We start from the raw sequence: 19,594 nt of genomic DNA, 5'->3' as shown, positions 1-19,594 counted from the left end.
TCCTCGATAAGGAAAGATGGATTCATGGTTCTTGTTTCCTGGATGTTTCTGGGCTTGCTGTCCTTCTTGAATAAAAGCAAAGAGTTTGTCCAAGAATTGAAAACCTTTTAGACTCACCTGTGATTATGGTGGGAATTTCATTTCAGAACGTGTTTAACAGTTCCTTCTAGCTGGCCATAGTGCTGCATGTTTGATTGTATTGTGATTGGACCACTCAGTTCAGAGTTTTACTTAAAAGGGGGAAGTAATGGGGATTGAGGGAATGTCTTTTTTACATATTGTTTTGGTTGCCACTGAATTGGTAATAGTTTCTGTACTTTAATTCCTTCTTGCCAGTGATGACCATGCCCTCTTGCACGTGGAACTTCTTTTCCATACAGGATTTTAGGATATTTACAAAATAGCGAGTGGCCAGAATATTGCTACAGTTCATTCAGGAAAAAAAATATATATATAGATACAGATACAGATATAGATATAGCTATAGATATAGATATAGATATAGATATAGATATAGATATAGATATAGAGAGAGAAACATCTGTCTGTTCCCTGTCAGAGTTTTAAATCTTGATATCATTTATTAAGTTAGTCCCAAATAAATTAGTCCTAGCAAGAAACCTTCATTAATCCAGTCCTTATCCACAGTGAATCTGTCATATGTTCCTCACCAATCGGATGCAAAAAGATTGGCTCATCTTGAGATATTATGCATGCTCTGAAGTTGTATGCTTTAAGGTTTGCTGTTTGTGTGTGGTTAGTGAAATATAACAGACAAAATGCTGAGTGTGTGGAATTAAGATTAGATTTGAGACTTGTGGGGGACCTGTCCTAATGGTAATGAACGGGCCATGCGGTGGCCCACACCTCAGTCTTCTGTAGCCAAGTGAGTGCGTGAGCAAGTGAGACTGCAGCCGCCGCATCCCATTCTGCACTTGGTGGTTCAGCCTGGCGCTCGAGTCCTGTCACACTGTTTTTAATACTAATCCTTCCTGGCATCTCATAGACATAGTTTTGAGCACTAAACTGCATTCGTGCTGCCGTCGCTACCTGACACTCATTCTTCTCGCTTGTGTGATCCACCTCCACCCGCTTGTTTATTTTTACAGTATTCTTGTGTACTCATCTTGTTTTATGCAGCATCAGCCTGCATTTCTGTTGATTTCTCATTTATGTCCTTTCCAAACATTTAATAGTTTTTATTTTAATTGTTTGTATTTGATAGCTTGAGCCCAGACTCTATATTGTCTCACAAGAAATTGGGGTGATGGATAATTTGTCAAATGCAGATTGTTCTTTAAAGATTAAATTAACTTATCTTGGACGGCCCCCAAGTCAGAACAGTCATTTGCTAAGTCTTTCGGATTGATGAATGATTAATCCCAGTACCAAAAATATCAAATCAAAGCTTAGAATTGAATTTTCAAAGATTGTTCATGGATTTACATATATTGTATTTCTTATACAATATATCACATTTCTTACTGTATATATTCATATTGATAAATGGGTGGAAAGTCTTTGACCCTTGACTGCATTTATGTTAAATGTTTGTCTAGAATATGGATTTGGTTTCATTTGTATTGTAACACAATTAACTGAATGATTAACATAAAAAAAAAAGAAAACAGGAAAAAATTAAAACAGTTCTGGGTGCTCAGCATTTTCATACATTTAAAGATCTGGCTTAATACCGGAAATAAAATCTCCGAATTGCTGTCAAGCATAAATTTTCCATTTTGAAAAATAAAGCTATTTCAGTTTAAATTGCTTTTTTAAGGCCTTTTGTCAGACTGTTTTGTTCAAGTAAATTTTTCCATCTCAAACCCTAGAGTTATATTTGACTTTCTCTGAGTAAGAACAAAATTCAGATTCCTAAATTTGGGCTCCATGCAATTCTAGTATTAACAACTCCTTGAAAACATTTGCCTCTTGGAGCCGGACCGAGCCTGTCGTTGTTAGTGATGATGGCCTGTGACGTGTGCAATGAGACCGAATGCTAATCAATGCTTTGCCTTGGCTTTCTGCTCTGTGTTGTCTTGGTGTCTGCGTCTTACCTCTGTGTCTGTGCTATTTGTTCCCTTCCCTGTTCTCTAATCCTGCCCTTCCCCACCTGCCCCCTGTTCCTTTCATTGTCCTCACTGACCCATCAATCAACCAACAACGCCCCCCCTTCGTCGTGGTGCTCTGCCCTGCTCTGATTGGTGGCTTCGTTGCTTGGGTGGCTGTGTGTTATGATGGACCAGTTCACCCAAGTATGGCCTTCTTGCTGACAGGTATCATTTCTGTGAGAAGTGTTTCACAGAGATCCAGGGCGAGAATGTGACCCTGGGTGACGACCCTTCACAGCCCCAAACGTAAGTATCATCCTGTCATTTTTTCTGGGGCAGGGGAGGGTGGCCTTAAGTTGTTTTTTCCTCTTATTATTACTATAAGGGAAGTACCACTGTCATTTTGACTTTTATGCAGTGTTTTTTGGGTTTTCGTTTTTGAGACAGGGTCTCATTCTGTCACCTGGGTGGTTTGCAGTGGAGTGGCGCTATCTCGACTCACTGCAGCCTTGACCTCCTGGGTTCAAGCAGTCCTCCTGCCTTAGCGTCTCAAGTAGCTGAGGCTACAGGTGCACCACACCCAGCTGATTTTTTGTATTTCTTGTAGAGACAAGGTCTCGCCATGTTGCCCAGGCTAGTCTCAAACTCCTAGACTAAAGCACGATCTGCCTGCCCTTTCCTTCCAAAGTGCTGGCATTACAGTGTGTAGTGTTGTGGGGTTTGTTTCATATTAACTATGCCCGCATTTAATTTGATTGTGTATACTTACACGTTTATACTGAAAAATGTGTTTTGGCTGAACCACAATGCCACCTCTGCCTTCTTTATCATTCAGGACAGTAGTACTGTAGCCTACCACTGTAGATCGCTGGCCTCTCTTGACCTTGGTCTTTTCTTGTAAAATAATTGTTTTTTCCAGCCAGGCGTGGTGGCTTACACCTGTAATCCCAGCACTTTGGGAGGCTGAGGTGGGTGGATCGCCTGAGGTCAGGAGTTCAAGACCAGCCAACATGGTGAAACCCTGTCTCTACTAAATAAAAATAAAAAATAAAAAAATTTAACCAGGCGTGGTGGCGGGTACCTGTATTCCCAGCTACTCAAGAGGCTGAGGCAGCAGAATCCCTTGAACCCGGAAGGCAGAGGTTGCAGTGAGACGTGATCGCAACACTGCACTCCATCCTGGGCAACAGAGCAAGACTCCGTCTCAAAAAAAAAAAAAAAAACAAACTTACATAAAGTAATTGCTTTTTCCTACTGGTTGTCAACTTCCATTTTGAGGAATTACAAATTTTCTTTAATTTTTTTTTGAAATGGAGTCTCACTGTGTTTCCCAGGCTGGTCTCGAACTCTTGGCCTCAAGCAGTCCTCCTGCCTTTGCCTTCTGAAGTACTGGGGCCACCTTGCCCGACCATGTAAATTTTCAGTTATACCTACTCCCATTCACAGAACTGGCAATAGCAAAAAACTAGTTTGATATACATCCCCACTCTTTACATTTAGTTTATCTCCACTTAAACCTCCATCCTTTCAGTTGCTGAGCTCTAATGCAGATTAATGGATTCCAGTGTTCTCCAACCCCAGTTTTTGGCCAAAAATATAAATGTATCTCCTTCCCTCATTACTGCTTTACCTATTGTTCACCAGCTCCAAAGTGGACAGGTGTAACTTTGTTAGTTCATTCCTGCACAGGGTTAAACTTTTCTTTCCAGTGTTTATTATCTGTCAGAGTTACCTTTGAATCATAGAATGGCCAGTGTGGTCTGGGTACAGTGGCTCACGCCTATAATCCCAGCACTTCGAGAGGCCAAGGTCGGTGGATCACAAGGTAAAGAGATCAAGACCATCCTAACCAACATGATGAAACCCCATCTCTATGAAAAATACAAAAATTAGCTGGGCGTGGTGGCATGCACCTGTAGTCACAGCTACTCGGTAGGCTGAGGCAGGGGAATTGCTAAAACCCAGGCGTCAGAGGTTGCAGTGAGCCGAGATCGCGCCACTGCACTCCAACCTGGCAACAGAGCAAGACTCTTCCCCCTCCCCTACCCCTACCCCGTCAAAAAAAAAGAAAGAATGGCCAGTATGTGGCAAGAAAACACAAATGCACAAATTGTGTGATCAATTTATTTCTATGCTTGAAATACCTAAAAGCCTGCCAGCTACCCACCGCTTCTGCCTCGGTTTGCCAGTGCTGTGTGGTTCCCTCTTGTTGCCAGACTGGATTCCTCAGTCTTCCGTGATTCCTACCACCCTACCCACAGTGTGAGTTCCCCTAACAGAAAGGAAGACTTTGCCACAGAAGCGGTTTCCAGCAGTGTAGGCACTTACGCTCCAATACCTTTTCTTTATTCAAGTACAAAAAAAAACCTATCGACTTGTAAGAGAAACCAGAGTGACTGAAATTCTACATTTTCAGTTGATTTCCATTGTCATCCTAATTCTCTTTAGTTGTGTGATTAATAACTGGATTGTCGCCTGAGCAACATAGTGAGACCCCCATCTGTACAAAAAATGAAAAAACTTAGCAGGGCATGGTGGTTTGTACCTGTAGCCCAGCTACTCAAAACTGAGGTGGGAGGACCACTTGAGCCCAGGAGTTTGAGTTGAGCCTGGGCAACATAGTGAGACCCCCATCTCCACCAAAAAATTCAAAAAATTAGTCTGTCATGGTGGTGCATGCCTATAGTCCCAGCTACTCAGGAGGATCACTTGAGCCTAGGAGACTGGGATTGCAGTGAGCCATGATCGCACCATTGCACTCCAGCCTGGGCAACAGAGCAAGACCCTGTCTCTAAAACAAAAGAAAGAAAAGAAATGGTAGTGGAATATGTGGGAAAAGTAATTGTAGCATTCTGTGAAATTAAATTTTCTATTCATTCCATCATTACATGTACTTGAAATTTTAGGTGGCCATCATTTCTTTTTGTTTGTAAAACTAGTTGTAAAATAACATTAACATTCAGGAGACCCTGTAGTTTATACTCAACAGATAAATTTTAGTTAATAAAACATTTTTTCTTTTTTTAAAACAAGGACAATTTCAAAGGATCAGTTTGAGAAGAAGAAAAATGATACCTTAGACCCTGAACCGTAAGTATATAACTGTTTCTTTTTTACTTTTTTTTTTTCCTAATTACGGGGTTTCACCATGTTGGTCAGGCTGGTCTTGAACTCCCGACCTCAGGTGATCTGCCCACCTTGGCCTCCAAAGTGCTTGGATTACAGGTGTGAGCCACCGTGCCCAGCCTCTTTTTTACTTTTAATTTTGGTTTGAAATCAGTAAAGTTACTCTTTATGGAGTGGGTTGTGGGTAAAAACATTGGAAATATGTTGCCTTAAGGGGAATTTCTGGTGTTAGTTTATCTTTTAAATATAGATTGTTTTTAAACTTAAAGTATGTTTGTCTCTGTAACATGTTCTCTAGTTACTGGATTTTAACAATGACAAGGTTAATGGATGTTTTTGTTCTATGAGAACCACCTCTCTTAAATAATTTGGTTATGGGTGTCTTTAAGAAGCCATTTTGTGTGAATCTTTAGAGACCAAAGGTAGGAATATTTGTTGAGATAGTACTAGTAGTATCGTTTAAAGGGAAATACCAGAACGAAAACCTCTTAGAAACTGCTTTCTCAAATAATGTGAAGCTTGGTGCATGTTAAGTAGTTTTTTCAGTGATGAGTGAGAGTGCTGCATTTGCTTACCTTGCCTCGTAACAGCCCCTAAAGAGACTTCAGAGTTTCTTCAGTGTGGTTGCCTCTTCCCAGGTTCCCAATGTAAAGTTCTGAGGGCACTCCAATGCATGGCCATACTGGCTGTTTTTTGTCCCTTTGGTGAGCACAGGCTCCAGGAGTATCGGCTGCTGGGGAAATGTGGGCTGTGACTCAGCCAAAGCCAAGAAACAGCTTCTGCTTTCCCTGTCATGACCCTCTCACTCCAGGGAGGCCAGTGGCTAAAGTGGTAGGCACAGATATCTACCCAGGCCACCTCTGGAAACCTAGCTTGACTTTCAGCAGGTTACTTCATCTCTACCAGCACCTGGTACACAGGACAATTACGTAAATCCTAGAGCTGCAGCCTTGGCGAGATGCCAGGGCAGAGCACCCATCCTGCTCATGACCAGCAGATTTTTTTCCTGATTTTCCACCTTTCTTTTAACATGTGTTTTTTTCTCTGTGACTTTATAGTTTCATTATGATTTTTATCCACTTTGCAATTTCAAAATATATTACATTCAAGTTGTAGGTGCCAGGCAGAGGGAATATGTGGATGAGTGAAGGGGTCTCCCTTCCTGCTGGTCGTAGTCTAGACAGACAGCTGGGTCATGGCACAGCCTGATGCAGGAGACAGCGTAGGTGAGTCCCAGACGGAAGGGACCCCACCTGGGCAGAGCAGCATCACTACAGTTGGGCCTGGTTTCTTTGGCAAGGTGACACTTGTGTCAAAGCTGTAGAGCATTCTAGAGACAGAGGCATGAAAGAACACAGGATACTCAATAAAAAATACAAGGTCCCTAGAGTGGATGGTCGATAGGCAGAGGAGGTGTTAACTTCCAGCTAATTTTTTGTTTCTCTTTACTTATTTACTTATTTTTTGAGACGGAGTCTTGCCCTGTTGCCCAGGCTGAAGTGTAATGGTGGGATCTTGGCTCACCACAACCTCCACCTCCAAAGTTCAAGTGATTCTTCTGCCTCAGCCTCCCTAGCTGGCACTACAGGCACATACCACCATGCCTGGGTAATTTTTGTACTTTTAGTAGAGACGGTGTTTCACTGTGTTGACCAGGCTGGTCTCAAACTCCTGGCTTCATGAGCCACCACGCCCGGCCAATTTTGTAATTTTTTGTAGAGACAGGGTCTCCATATTTTACCCAGGTTTGTCTCAAACTCCCAGCCTGAAGTAGTCCTTCCACCTCAGCATCTCCAAGTGCTGGGAATATAGGTTTGACCCTCTGCACCTGGCCCCAGTGTGATTGGGGGGGGCGGGGGGCACTCCTTTTCCCTGACACGGCGGGGAAGAGTTGAGAGCAGGGAATCTTTGGAGACAGCACAGGAATTAAGGAAGTTCTTGGCACCAACCTTTGAAATTCTTAGTATAGGGGATGAGCTCAGTGGCTGAGTTTTCAAAGACAGGGCTTGTGGGGGATGCAGCACTGGAGGAAAGGAATGCAGATTCAAAGCACCTGCCACATGGAAAGGAGAGGGAGCCACACAGAGCAGGCCTGTCAGAGAGTGCCATAGGACCATGAACAGGTGCCGCCACGGTTTCGCAATTTTGTGTTTGTGTCTTTTCTTTCCCTTCAGCAGACTGGGCAGAGAACCCAGGTGAGGGTAGAGCCATGGCTGAGGGCTTGCATAGCATGTGCAATAGACAGATTAAGGGGGCAAGGGCAGGGGCATACCGCAGAGGAGCCCTATCTCAGAGCTCAGGAGCACACAGAGAGTCACAATACTCGCCAGTCCCTTCAACCTCCTCAGAGGTATGCATTGTGATGGCGGAAAGGGAGGGAGTTAATAAAACCCAAGATCCTGACCTAAAGGCATCTTGGCATTTAAGATTCCTGGGTGAGGCAGTTCTCGGAACCCTGGTGGGTCATGGTCGTGGGCTGCTGTAGAGCATTGTGGAGGATTTATGGGGAATGGGTGGCCCATCCTCTCACTTCACGAGGGTTTACTTGAATAAACCCCTGTCAGTTTACCAGTAGGCCTGACATGTTCCACCTTTTATAACTGACTCAGAACTGGTGTTTTTGTGCCTCAGGCCTAGCATGGCTGCTTTGAACTGGCCATGTTTCCCATTAGTATCCTAAATAATATTAGACTTAAGAGAAGTCTTTAGAACACTAAAAGTATTGTGCTCTATTTTTTAAGTCCGTTTAGGCATGTGAAATCACCTAGAGAAGGCATTATTCTTTAAAATGTGTAGCAGTGTCAGAAATACCAGCCTGTGAAATATGTATTTGTCAGAGCAGTTTTTAAAAATAAAGTTTCCCTTCTGGTTACAAAAGGAGATTGGGAGAAAAGAGGAATGAAGCACTTGTACAAAGAAGGGAAGAAAGTTTTTTCCTGTAGAAAATATCATATGGATGCGTTGTAAAATATAGCTGAAGTAGCCAACATACGCATTAATGTCAGCACTCCTCAAAGTAACCTAGAGAATAAGGTGTGGACGCACACACAGAGTTCTGCAAGTGACTCTGGTTGTGTGCTTCCGTGTGCTTAACAGTGCGCCTTCTTTGTCTCCTAGTTTCGTTGATTGCAAGGAGTGTGGCCGGAAGATGCATCAGATTTGCGTTCTGCACTATGACATCATTTGGCCTTCAGGGTGAGTAGTTTCCCATGGCCTGGAGGGCGGTTCTGCACAGAGCCGAAGTGGGGGCAGCTGCAGTGGCTGCTGCATCTCATTCATTGTTGTCAGCAAGAATTCAGCAATTAAGAGAGATGGCAGTTGGTTCTAAATTTAAGTTCTAAGTGTTTACCCGCTTTACAAATTGTGGAATCAAAGCAGTCTGCCTCTTCACTCTTTAATTTTATAATAATGTGATTTAAACAGCTAACAAAATATCTGAATGCTGCATTTCATTGGTTTGACAATATACATCATTATATACAGTCTGATCATACAACTATTATTTTTGCAGTTTTGTGTGCGATAACTGCTTGAAGAAAACTGGCAGACCTCGAAAAGAAAACAAGTTCAGTGCTAAGAGTAAGTCTGAGGGAGCTTTCTGTTTCCCGGACTGCACATTTTAGAAACATGTATAAATTGTCCCCATTGTCCTTTGGTTCCTCTCAACATGTGGTTCTGAGGTTTGGTTGCCAAGGATTTTTGTTAGTTTTTTCCCCAGTTGTTTGTATTTTTCTTGTCTCATCCTTAAAGAGGATATTTGGCTTGATTCTTACGTGAAAGTAAGCTTTTGTGGCCGGGCGCAGTGACTCACACCTATAATCCTAGCACTTTGGGAGTCCGAGGTGAGTGGATCACGAGGTCAAGAATCGAGACCATCCTGGTCAACATGGTGAAACCCCATCTCTACTAAAAATAGAAAAATTAGCTGGGCATGGTGGCGTGCGCCTGTAGTCCCAGCTACTCGGGAGGCTGAGGCAGGAGAATTGCTTGAACCCAGGAGACGGAGGTTGCAGTGAGCCAAGATCACGCCATTGCCCTCCAGCCTGGATAACAAGAGCAAAACTCCATCTCAAAAGAATAAAAAGAAAGTAAGCTTTTATGATTAGTGCATATTTTAGATGAAAGGTTAGATATATAGTAAACTTTGTAAATTCTGAGAGAAATTTTGTCAACAGATTATTCTCAAGTGGCTTAGACTAAGATCCCTCAACCTCTGGGCATGCGTGCATATACACTGGTATGGTGCTGGCCAGCACTCTCTAACCCTGGGCCCTGTGCGGGCTGCCATGTGTCCATCCCTTGGGTTCTGGGTTCTGCTACAGAGTGGCATGAGCCAGGGCCCCTGGGAACCAGCTGCCGCCCTTGGAGCAGTAGGAGCCAGGCCTGCATGTGGACTTGACTGGACATGTTACTGTAACTGGTGGTGCCTGTGCAGAAGCAGAAAGAACAACCTGTTACTGCTAGAAGTAACTTTTCATGGGTAGACTTTTTTGGGGGGATGGGGGTGGAGTCTCACTCTGTCACCAGGCTGGAGTGCAGTAGCATGATCTCACCTCACTCCAACCTCTGCCTCCTGGGTTCCAGCCATTCTCCTGCCTCAGCCTACTGAGTAGCTGGGACTACAGGCGTGTGCCCCCACACCCAGCAAATTTTTGTATTTTAGTAGAGACGGAGTTTCACCATGTTGGCCAGGATGGTCTCCATCTCTTGACCTTGTGATCCACCCACCTTGACCTCCCAAAGTGCTGGGATTACACACATGAGACCTCATGCCTGTCCAACTTTTCTTTTTAAAGACAGCATTTTTCAAAAGTTTATGATTATTTAATCTTTATAGAGTCAGTTCTCAAGTCTTGGAATAGCCTTCTGCAGCTTGGCGTGCCAGGCTGTCCTTTTTCTGAGTTAACCAGCAAACCACACAAGAAGGGCAACTGCAGCAGTATTCTAAAGTTCACGGGCCCACTGCTCCCTAAAGCCGTCACCCTTCTCTGGCAGGACAGGTGACTAGCATGTTGCTCAGGGTATCCCTAACCAGACCAGGGTATTTGGGGAGCTGGGAGTAGAAGAGAAATAGAAATGCTGGGATGGACCATGCACTGGGGGAAGGGGAGGAGGAAGCCACACTGTAGACTTGAGACTGTGTCTTAATTCAAGTTGAAACTCTGTTGTTAACCAAAATCCAGAGTTACCCTATAGTTTACACTACCTCTGTTAAAAACTTTTGACATATCACTCATTGATAAACTATTATAATATTTTTCCTCAGCTCAATTTCTCAACTGAGCCACTGTTGACATTTCAGGCCAGGTAGTCCTCTGTTGTGGGGGCTGTCCTGTGCATTAGAGGATTTTAGCAGCATCCCTGTTCTCACTCAGTACCAGTAACACCTTCCTCAACAATTAATTATGTCTATCAGAAATGTCTCCACACATTGCCAGATGTCCCCTGGAGGGGCACAAGTCCTCCATTTGAGAGGCCCTGCTTCAGAAGATCCATTCTGAGTGAGTTCACTAAAGCATTTTTGCAAATTGGAAGCTCTTCCCTAGGCCAGACGCTCAGTAACCAAAACAGAATTAACCAGAGAGCCAGGCCTCCATAGAACAGTCATTGCCTGGAAGGGGCAAGAGGTGATTTGGGGGAATGGCACAAGTGTCCCCAGAGCAGATCCGGCCCCACTCCCACCCCAGCCTCCAGAAAGACCCGTGGGTATTTGGTGGATGAGCCTGAGATCTAGAAATGGAACGTTACGTGAGAAAATGTAGGAGACGAGAGGCAGCTCTGCTCTGTCGGAGTGTGTGTGTGTGTGTGTGTGTGTGTGTGTGTGTGTGTGTGTCAGTACACAGTCTTTGCAGTGTCTCTGGTCACAGAGTAAAAGTATGCTTCCTTAATCTTGCATTTAAAACCACCTCCTTCGCATACACCTATGAAAAATCAAATTTCAGGTAGGTTAAAAGTGAGAAAGGTAAACAAAACTACCAGTGCATTCAGGATAAAAGTAAGATAATAATTTTGCTGTGTTGAGTTATGAAAAGCCTTCCTAAAAAAGATACAACCCAAAGATCAGAAAGGAAAAGGCACAAAAGGCCCGTCATGTGCCATGGATGAAAATGTAAGTTGAATGCCAGAAAGTGAGGGGCACAATTTAAAGTGTTCATTTTTAGATTTAGCAAGTCTACTTTTACACATGTATCCTATAAAAATATTTGCACATATGCATAAAGGCACATACAAGGACATAACTGCAGCATGACAAGGAGTGATGAAAAAGTAGGAACAGCAGCCAAATCAAGAGATACAGAGCAGGAGGCAGCACCGTGAGGAGGGCGGCGCTGTGTGCACTGCAGGGAGCACGGCCTGCCCCTCACCCTTGCACTGTCTTGAGGCCACCTCTGGAGCACGCGCCTGTGCATGGATCACAGGTGTCAAATAGTGAAGTTACTCTGGAAGAGTGTTTTTTTGTTTTTTGGGTTTTTTTTAATGCATACAAAAACAGTCCTTTTCCCCACGAGAAGCTGCATCACTAAAAGTTTTATTTCTGAGTGTGCTGGCTCCTCTCCCCTTTCCATGTGCCTTCCTGGACACAACACGTTGTTGGTCCTTGGCAGCTGTTTAAATGCCTCTTTTTATAGTACAGTTAATTTAGGTGATTTGAAGAATAAAGACCTAATGTAAAAGGTTGAATCTGGCCAGGCATGGTGGCTCACACCTATAATCCCAGCACTTGCGGAGGTTGTGGCGGGAGGATCACGAGCCCAGGAGGTCGAGGCTGCACTGAGCTAAGATCATATCATTGCACTCCAGCCTGGGTGACAGAATGAGACCCCTTCTCAAATTAAAAAAAAAAAAAAAAAAAGTCGTTCTGTTTGATAACTTGAAAATAGTAGTGTGTGGGAGTTATCTTTTCACAAGGGAGAGGAGATAAGGTGTTTTACTGCAGCATGGCCCTTCTTAGCCGTGTCTAACTTTATTTCATTATTTTCCTTTTGAGATGGAGTTTCACTCTTATTTCCCAGGATGGAGTTCGGTGGCGCGATCTCAGCTCACCACAACCTCCGCCTCCCGGATTCAAGCGATTCTCCAGCCCCAGCCTCCCAAATAGCTGGGATTATAGGCATGTACCACCACACCTGGCTAATTTTATAGTTTTAGTAAAGACGGGGTTTCTCCATGTTGGTCAGGCTGGTCTCAAACTCCTGACCTCAGGTGATCCTCCCGCCTCAGCCTCCCAAAGTGCTGGGATTACAGGTATGAGCCACTGTGCCCAGCCACATTTTTCTTTTTAAATCATTTTTATTCAGGTACAACTTATCCAAAAAGCAGCACCACTGGTTTGTTTATTGTAGAAAAATGAAATTTAGAAGTTTAGTCTAAATTTTCCAGCTCATTGAGGAATCTTCTAAAATTCCTGATTTTTCTTTTCTCACTAATGTAGGAAATATTTAAAAGCCAATAAAGAAGAAACTTTTTTTTTCCATGCCCCCCTCCCATCTCCAAGAAGAAACTTTTTAAAAATCTCATTGTCTATAAGTAATTACTAAGAACCTTTTGCAACTTTCCATTCTAGTTTTTTAACCTGTACACGAGGTGTTCTCTGTACTGAAATAATGTTCTGCCTCTGGGTAGTTCCTGTGACAGTGGCCACCTGGGGCCGGCCATGAGTGGGGAGCCTAGGACAGGCTGCCCTCACCAAGGCTCGGAAACTTCATTCACGTGCTGCATAAGGCAGTGGACGTCAATACTGTGCCAGCTCCTGGGGCACCAGGCAGACCCTGGATGGAGTTTGCTTTGCTTTGTCAGCCCTGGAACATTACACGCTCACGTCAGACTCTGTAGTAGGGACTTTGTCCTCAGAGCTGGGCAGGAGGAGCCCACTGAGGGTGTGCCAGCTCTGCCCTCCAGGGAAAGCAGGAAACATCTCGTTTGTTCTAACAGCAACAGGAAAAATCCCTCTGCTCCACTCCTAGAGCCCCTGTCAGTTTTGGGTCCACCCCTGTGGCTCTTCTGTCCCATCCCGTTAGAACAAGATGCAGGTCATCTGAGCACATAAACAGTTTGCAGGAGTGGAGTGCCTGAGATCCCAGAGTCCACCTTTCCCTTATAAAACACTCATGTCGCCTGGCACAGTGGCTCACTTCTGTAATCCCAGGCCTTTAGGAGGCCAAGGCAGGCAGATCACCTGAGATCAGGAGTTCAAGACCATCCTGCCCAACATAGTGAAACCCCTTCTCAACTAAAAATACAAAAATTAGCCAGCTGTGTGGTGGGTGCCAGCTACTCAGGAGGCTGAGGCGGGAGAATCACTTTAAGCCGGGAGGTGGAGGTTGCAGTGAGCTGAGCGTGCCATTGTAATACAGCCTGGGTGACAGAGACTCCATCTCCCAAAAAAAAAAAAAAAAAAAATGTGGCCAGGTGCAGTGGCTCATGCCTGTAATCCCAGCCCTTTGGGAGGCCAAGGTGGGCCAATCACAAAAAGTAAAAAAAAACCACACCAAAAAAAACACACACATACACACACACACACACACGTCACAGAACAGATTAGATTTCTTCCATGTTTGGAGAACATGAGTTCTTTAAAATAGCCTGTGCCATAAAGAGGGTGGATTCTGTAGTCTCAGCCACTGTCTCAGCAGCGCTGCTGAAGCCCTCTCACCTGCTCCTTCTGGACTTCCTAGGACTGCAGACCACGAGACTGGGAAACCACCTGGAAGACCGAGTGAACAAATTTTTGCGACGCCAGAATCACCCTGAAGCCGGGGAGGTTTTTGTTCGAGTGGTGGCCAGCTCAGACAAGACGGTGGAGGTCAAGCCTGGAATGAAGTCACGGTCGGTGTGCCTGCTCCCTACAGTGCTCTGCGAGCAGTCCCCACACCTGCTTGCCAGAGCCTGCTCTCTGCAAAGCTCTTGAGTTTGATGTTATCCTTCAAAGACTTTGCAGCAGCGAATGCATACAGTAGCCCCCCTCAGCCATGGTTCTCCTCTCTGGGGTTTCAGTTACCCAATACAGTGCAGTAAGCTGTTTTGAGACAGACCACATCACTTGTATTACAGTATACTGTTTATAATTGTCTTGATTTATTATAACTTGTTAATCTCTTGCTGTGCCTGTTTTATAAATTAAAATTTTGTGACTGGTACAGATGTATAAGAAAAAGCACACATAGAGGTTGATACTGTCCACGGTTTCCCATGTACCCTGCGGATAAGGGGGACTGCTGTATAGCCAGTCCTCCTCAGCATCCCGTATTTCGTTCGCAGAAGTGCAGTTGTCTAAGTGGGCGAAACTCATCAGAAAGCAGGGGCTCTCCACTCCAGGGCTGCTCGGCCCATAGGGAGAACGCTAGGCCACGGTCTGAGGAGGTGGCCATTCCTCCCCTTGTCTGCAGTGGCCAGAGTTAGAGCAGCAGGCCTGATGTGCAGAAGCACCTTGTCAGCAACAGCCTTTGTAAACGTCAGGCTCTGGCTTTTGTTTCAGGTTTGTGGATTCTGGGGAAATGTCTGAATCTTTCCCATATCGAACCAAAGCGCTGTTTGCTTTTGAGGAAATTGACGGCGTGGATGTCTGCTTTTTTGGAATGCACGTCCAAGAATACGGGTCTGATTGCCCCCCTCCAAATACGAGGTAGTTTTCCAGCTCCTTCCGGGGTATGTCATTCAGTGTGCTGTGTTAGGATAGACCAGGGCTCTTATGTGTCCCATGGGAGCCTGTTAGCCTTCGTAGGGGATTAAAGTAAATCAAGCCACAGTTAACTAACCAAAGTATTAGCTGTGTTTTCCATTAAACTCGCGGGAAGTGAACTGTTGAGATGACTGCAGTGAGCATGTTTTGTGTGGTGAGTCTGTGTGCGTCCCCCTCTTACCTAAGGCAGGTAAAACTGGGGCGGGGGCAGCCTGGCACCTGCACAGAGGAAGTAGCTCTGCCAGGATGGACTTCATGTGCAGTCAGGAATCTGGGCAAGAGGGAACTGAAAGTGGCTTTTCTCAGTTTGCCCTAATTGTGGCTCTCTGTACTGAGTGGTGCCATTCATCTTTTTGTTCAGTGACAAAAACTGAATTCCATTTAACTGGTTGGCAGCATGGTCGGTGACTATTTTGTTTATTTGTTTGTTTTATTTTTCATCACAACCTCTTTGGTGGCCAGTGTAAACACCATCAAAACAAAAACTGGCCATGTGCAGTGGCTCACACCTGTGTAATCACAGCAGTATGGGAGGCTGAGGTAGGAGGATCACTGGAGCCCAGGAGTTTGAGACAACGCTGGGCAACAAAGTGAGACCCCTCTCCACAAAACAAATAAAAATGATCTGGGCATGGTGGTACATGCCTTGTCTGTCATCCTAACTACATGGGAGTCTAAGGCAGGAGGATTACTTGAACCCAGGAAGTCAAGGCTGCAGTGAGGTGTGACTGCACCACTGCATTCCAGCCTGAACAACAGAGCAAGACCCTGTCTAAAAATTCAACTTCCAGGTGTTTTTTGTTGCTTGTGTTTGATTTTAAGTTTGAGGGATACCCAGAGTTAAACATGTGCCTCCTTCCCACAGGCGAGTGTACATCTCTTACCTGGATAGTATTCATTTCTTCCGGCCGCGTTGCCTCCGCACAGCCGTTTACCATGAGATCCTTATTGGATATCTAGAGTATGTGAAGAAATTGGGGTGAGTTTGGATTGAATTATTTGGAACTAGTAAAAACTCTTTATTTTTTATTGTATGTTTATTCTGTGAAATAATGGATTTTTTCTTTATGTGTTTTTATTTTTACATCCTGAGATCAATTCAGAATCTCCAAAGCTTCCCTTCTCAGGTGCTTCCCGGAACTCACAGGCCTGGCTGCTAGGAATGTTGCAACCCTGCCTTTACTTCCTTTTCATTTCTTTTTATTTGTTTATTTGTTTACTTTATTGAGGCAAAATGTACACATCATAGAATTCTCCTTTTTAGGTGTGTGATTCAGTAGTTTTTAGTAACTTTACTGATAAGTGCAACTATAAGTAGTCAGTTTCAGAGCATTGTTACTGGCCTTAAGATCCCTCCTGCCAGCCAGGTGCGGTGGCTCATGGCTGTATCCCAGCACGTTAGGAGGCTGAGGCAGGTGGATCACCTAAGGTTAGGAGTTCAACACTGGCCTGACCAACATGGTGAAACCCCGTCTCTACTAAAAATACAAAAAAAGGCCAGGTGCGGTGGCTCATGCCTGTAATCCCAGCACTTTGGGAGACTAAGGCAGGCAGATTACAGGTCAGGAGTTCGAGACCAGCCTGACCAACATGGCGAAACCCTGCCTCTAATAAAAATACAAAAATTAGTCAGATGTGATGGTGCATGCCTGTAATCGCAGCTACTCAGGAGGCTGAGGCAGGAGAATCACTTGTACCTGGGAGGCAGAGGTTGCACTGAGCCAAGATTGCGCCACTGCACTCCATGCTGGGTAACAGAGCAAGACAGTGTCTCAAAAAAGAAAATTTTTTTTTAAATTTGGCCAGGTGTGGTGGCTTATGCCTGTAATCCCTGCACTTTGGGAGGCCAAGCAGGTGGATCACCAGAGGTCAGAGGAGTTTGAGACCAGCCTGACCAACGTGGTGAAACCCTGTCTCTACTAAAAATACAAAAAATTAGCCAGAACATTGGGGAGGGTGCCTAGGGTGATCCAAGCTACTGGGGAAGCTGGGGCAGGAGAATCGCTTGAAGCCGGGAGGTGGAGGTTGCAGTGAGCCGAGATTGTGCCATTGCACTCCAGCCTGGGCAACAAGAACGAGACCCTGTCTCACAAAAAAAAAAAGTTAGCTGTGCATGATGGCGCACACCTGTAATCCCAGCTGCTTGGGATGCTGAGGCAGGAGAATCACTTGAACTAGGGAGGCAGAGGTTGCAGTGAGCCAAAGTCATGCCATTGCACTCCAGCCTGGGCAAAAAGCTAAACTCTATCTCAAAAAAGAAAAAAAAAAAAATCCCTCCTGCCTCTTGCTGTTAATCCCTGTCCCATCTCTGCCACGGACAACCACTCATCTACTTTTTGTCTCTCTGATTTGTCTCTTCTGGATCTTTGTGTAAACAGAACCCTGCAGTGCATGCTGTCTTGGGTCTGGTTTTCTTCTCTAGCGCTTGGTTTCTGTACTGTAGACCTGCCTCATTCCTTTCTGAATCTTGAAAAGGTTAGGGGCATTTGATCAAAGTGTCTTGAACAGAATGAATGATACTATGTTGACATTGACTCTCAGAAATAGTCAACTGAACTGCCTTTATAGCGCTCAGGAGGAAGGGGATGGCATTGCCTTGATGAGCCATCATATTCCCTGGTTCTTTAATGAGGCCTCAGGTTTCACTTGCAGCCTTGGCCCTGACCTGTGTGTGCACCCCGAGAGAGAAGTATTTCAGGGCGGGTGTCTAGGCTTGCATTTGCTCAGGAGAAAGTTCCAGCCTTGCCCCCACCACTCCCAGCATTGTGGGCGTTCATTCTCTCCTCTTTCTGGTTACTTTTGTCCTGGCTTGAGTCCTTGCTCCTCTGCTATAACTCCTTAAAGGCAGGGCCAATTTCACTGTCACTTCCATCTGACGTGTGTGTGTGTCCTGCAGGTATGTGACAGGGCACATCTGGGCCTGTCCTCCAAGTGAAGGAGATGATTACATCTTCCATTGCCACCCACCTGATCAAAAAATCCCCAAGCCAAAACGACTGCAGGAATGGTACAAAAAGATGCTGGACAAGGCATTTGCAGAGCGGATCATTCATGACTACAAGGTACCTGGTGCTGAAGGAAGGTGGTGGCTTTTGTCACAACTGAGTGAAGGATATTTGTGTGTCTTTTTCTTGCATTCACATACTTGATAATTATGTTTATTTACGAGGATTAGAAAGCAGAAAAATCAAAGCATAAAGTGAGAACTTAGAAACATTTTCTTCGGCTGATGGGGCTTTCCCCTGGCCGTCTGAGGGCCACATGGTTGGTGCTGTTTCCATCACTGGGCCTCGGGGCCTGTGCATCACTGTTGCACACATGGGGGCTCCAGCACTGTGCTGAGGGGCGTGCATGCAGGGGGGTCTGCTGCTCCGTGCTGGGGCCCACATGCATGGCCCTCATCTCATTGTGCTTTGCCCACGCAGGACATTTTCAAACAAGCAACTGAAGACAGACTCACCAGTGCCAAGGAACTGCCCTATTTTGAAGGTGATTTCTGGCCCAATGTGTTAGAAGAGAGCATTAAGGAACTAGAACAAGAAGAGGAGGAGAGGAAGAAGGAAGAGAGCACCGCAGCCAGTGAAACCACTGAGGTACAGATCCTCCTCCAAGCCCCGCTGCCCACACGTCCCGCCGGAGCTGCCAGGGTAGCAGGCTGGGAGGCGCGTGTTGGCTGTTAGGTCCTTTCAGTGGTGTCTCTGTTCACACACGCGCATCGACACCATCTGCAGCACGGGGCAGTGGTGGGCAGCAGTGTGGGCGCTGCACCCTCTGCTCAGTGGATGCTCTCCGGGGCTGGGGGTCCATTTGGACTTGGAGAGCAGAGAGAGGAAGGCAGAAAACAGGGCACGTGGCAGTCAGGACACAACCCACTGATGTAAAAAGTGACTCGAGAAGGAGGCACCGGGTTGCCAAGGCCTTGTACCCATGTTTGGTGGCTGCTCTGCGTGTGGTGCTCATGCCCTCCTGCTCTCTCTCCTCGGCACTGCCCCTGAGTGCCAGGCAGTGCAGAGTGAGCCAAACAAAACCCCGTGTCTGCCCCCAAGGGGGTGGCTGTGTCCTGGTAAGAGAAACAAAAAGAGCCCAGACCCCAGTGTAGTGTGCTGCGATTGTGGTAGAGCTGTGAAGGGGAAGGAACCTTGCAGAGGTAACGGGTGGGCCAGACCCGCCCACCACAGGAAGGTGTGGGGAGAGGACCCACCAGGCAGTGGGAGGAGGCACGCCGTGTGCAGGGTTGTGTGGCTGTCTGAGGAAGAGATGGTGGTGGCGTGGGTGTGGGCTATAGCTGTAGGTGCAGGGAGAGCAATGACGAATGTTGAAGACTGCAGCCCCAGAACTTGAGACAGGCCATTGTGACTGGTGAGGAAAAGCCGTGAATAGAGGCGGCTCCTGCATGGGCCTGAGCAGCTGCCAGGGGTGAAGCAGCCAGGCACCGGCTTGGGACCTGTTGCCGCTACAGTGCCTGTCGCATGTGAGAGCAGGGCTGTGAGGCGGGTGCCGGGTCTGTGGGCTCAGCGGGGCCTAGGCCCCTTCCACCGTGCACTCTCATGCTCACTGCACCAGTGGTTGAGAGGCAGTCAGCTGCTAAACGGCACCCCAGAGTAATTCGCCAGACAGAGGAAGCATGGGCAGGGTCCCGTGCAGGTTTGTGCTCTAGATGGCTCCTAAGCAGAGCTCCAGGCTTGTTGTTTTCTGACTTGCTCCTGCTGGCGTGTAGCTAGCTTTACCGGTTTCTGAT

At 45.9% G+C, this 19,594-nt stretch overlaps 1 protein-coding gene across 2 annotated transcripts in view; it reads left to right on the top strand.

Moving 5' to 3' along the window:
* CREBBP (CREB binding protein) overlaps window positions 1-19,594 on the top strand; it is a 156,421-nt gene that overhangs the window by 128,150 nt on the left and 8,677 nt on the right. For both annotated transcript variants that reach the window (XM_021667261.2, XM_012441866.3), the window contains exons 20-28: window positions 2,277-2,357; window positions 5,085-5,141; window positions 8,295-8,372; window positions 8,689-8,756; window positions 13,853-14,003; window positions 14,653-14,799; window positions 15,722-15,835; window positions 17,753-17,918; window positions 18,282-18,449. In XM_021667261.2, the coding sequence (XP_021522936.2) occupies window positions 2,277-2,357; window positions 5,085-5,141; window positions 8,295-8,372; window positions 8,689-8,756; window positions 13,853-14,003; window positions 14,653-14,799; window positions 15,722-15,835; window positions 17,753-17,918; window positions 18,282-18,449 (1,030 nt within the window). The remainder of the gene's footprint in view (window positions 1-2,276; window positions 2,358-5,084; window positions 5,142-8,294; window positions 8,373-8,688; window positions 8,757-13,852; window positions 14,004-14,652; window positions 14,800-15,721; window positions 15,836-17,752; window positions 17,919-18,281; window positions 18,450-19,594) is intronic.

The sequence above is a fragment of the Aotus nancymaae genome, unplaced genomic scaffold (assembly GCF_030222135.1).
Source record: "Aotus nancymaae isolate 86718 unplaced genomic scaffold, 86718_ANA_hifiasm-v0.15.2.pri h1tg000049l, whole genome shotgun sequence".
Classification (NCBI taxonomy): Eukaryota; Metazoa; Chordata; class Mammalia; order Primates; family Aotidae; genus Aotus; species Aotus nancymaae.
This window is presented reverse-complemented; position numbering and strand designations above follow the sequence as displayed.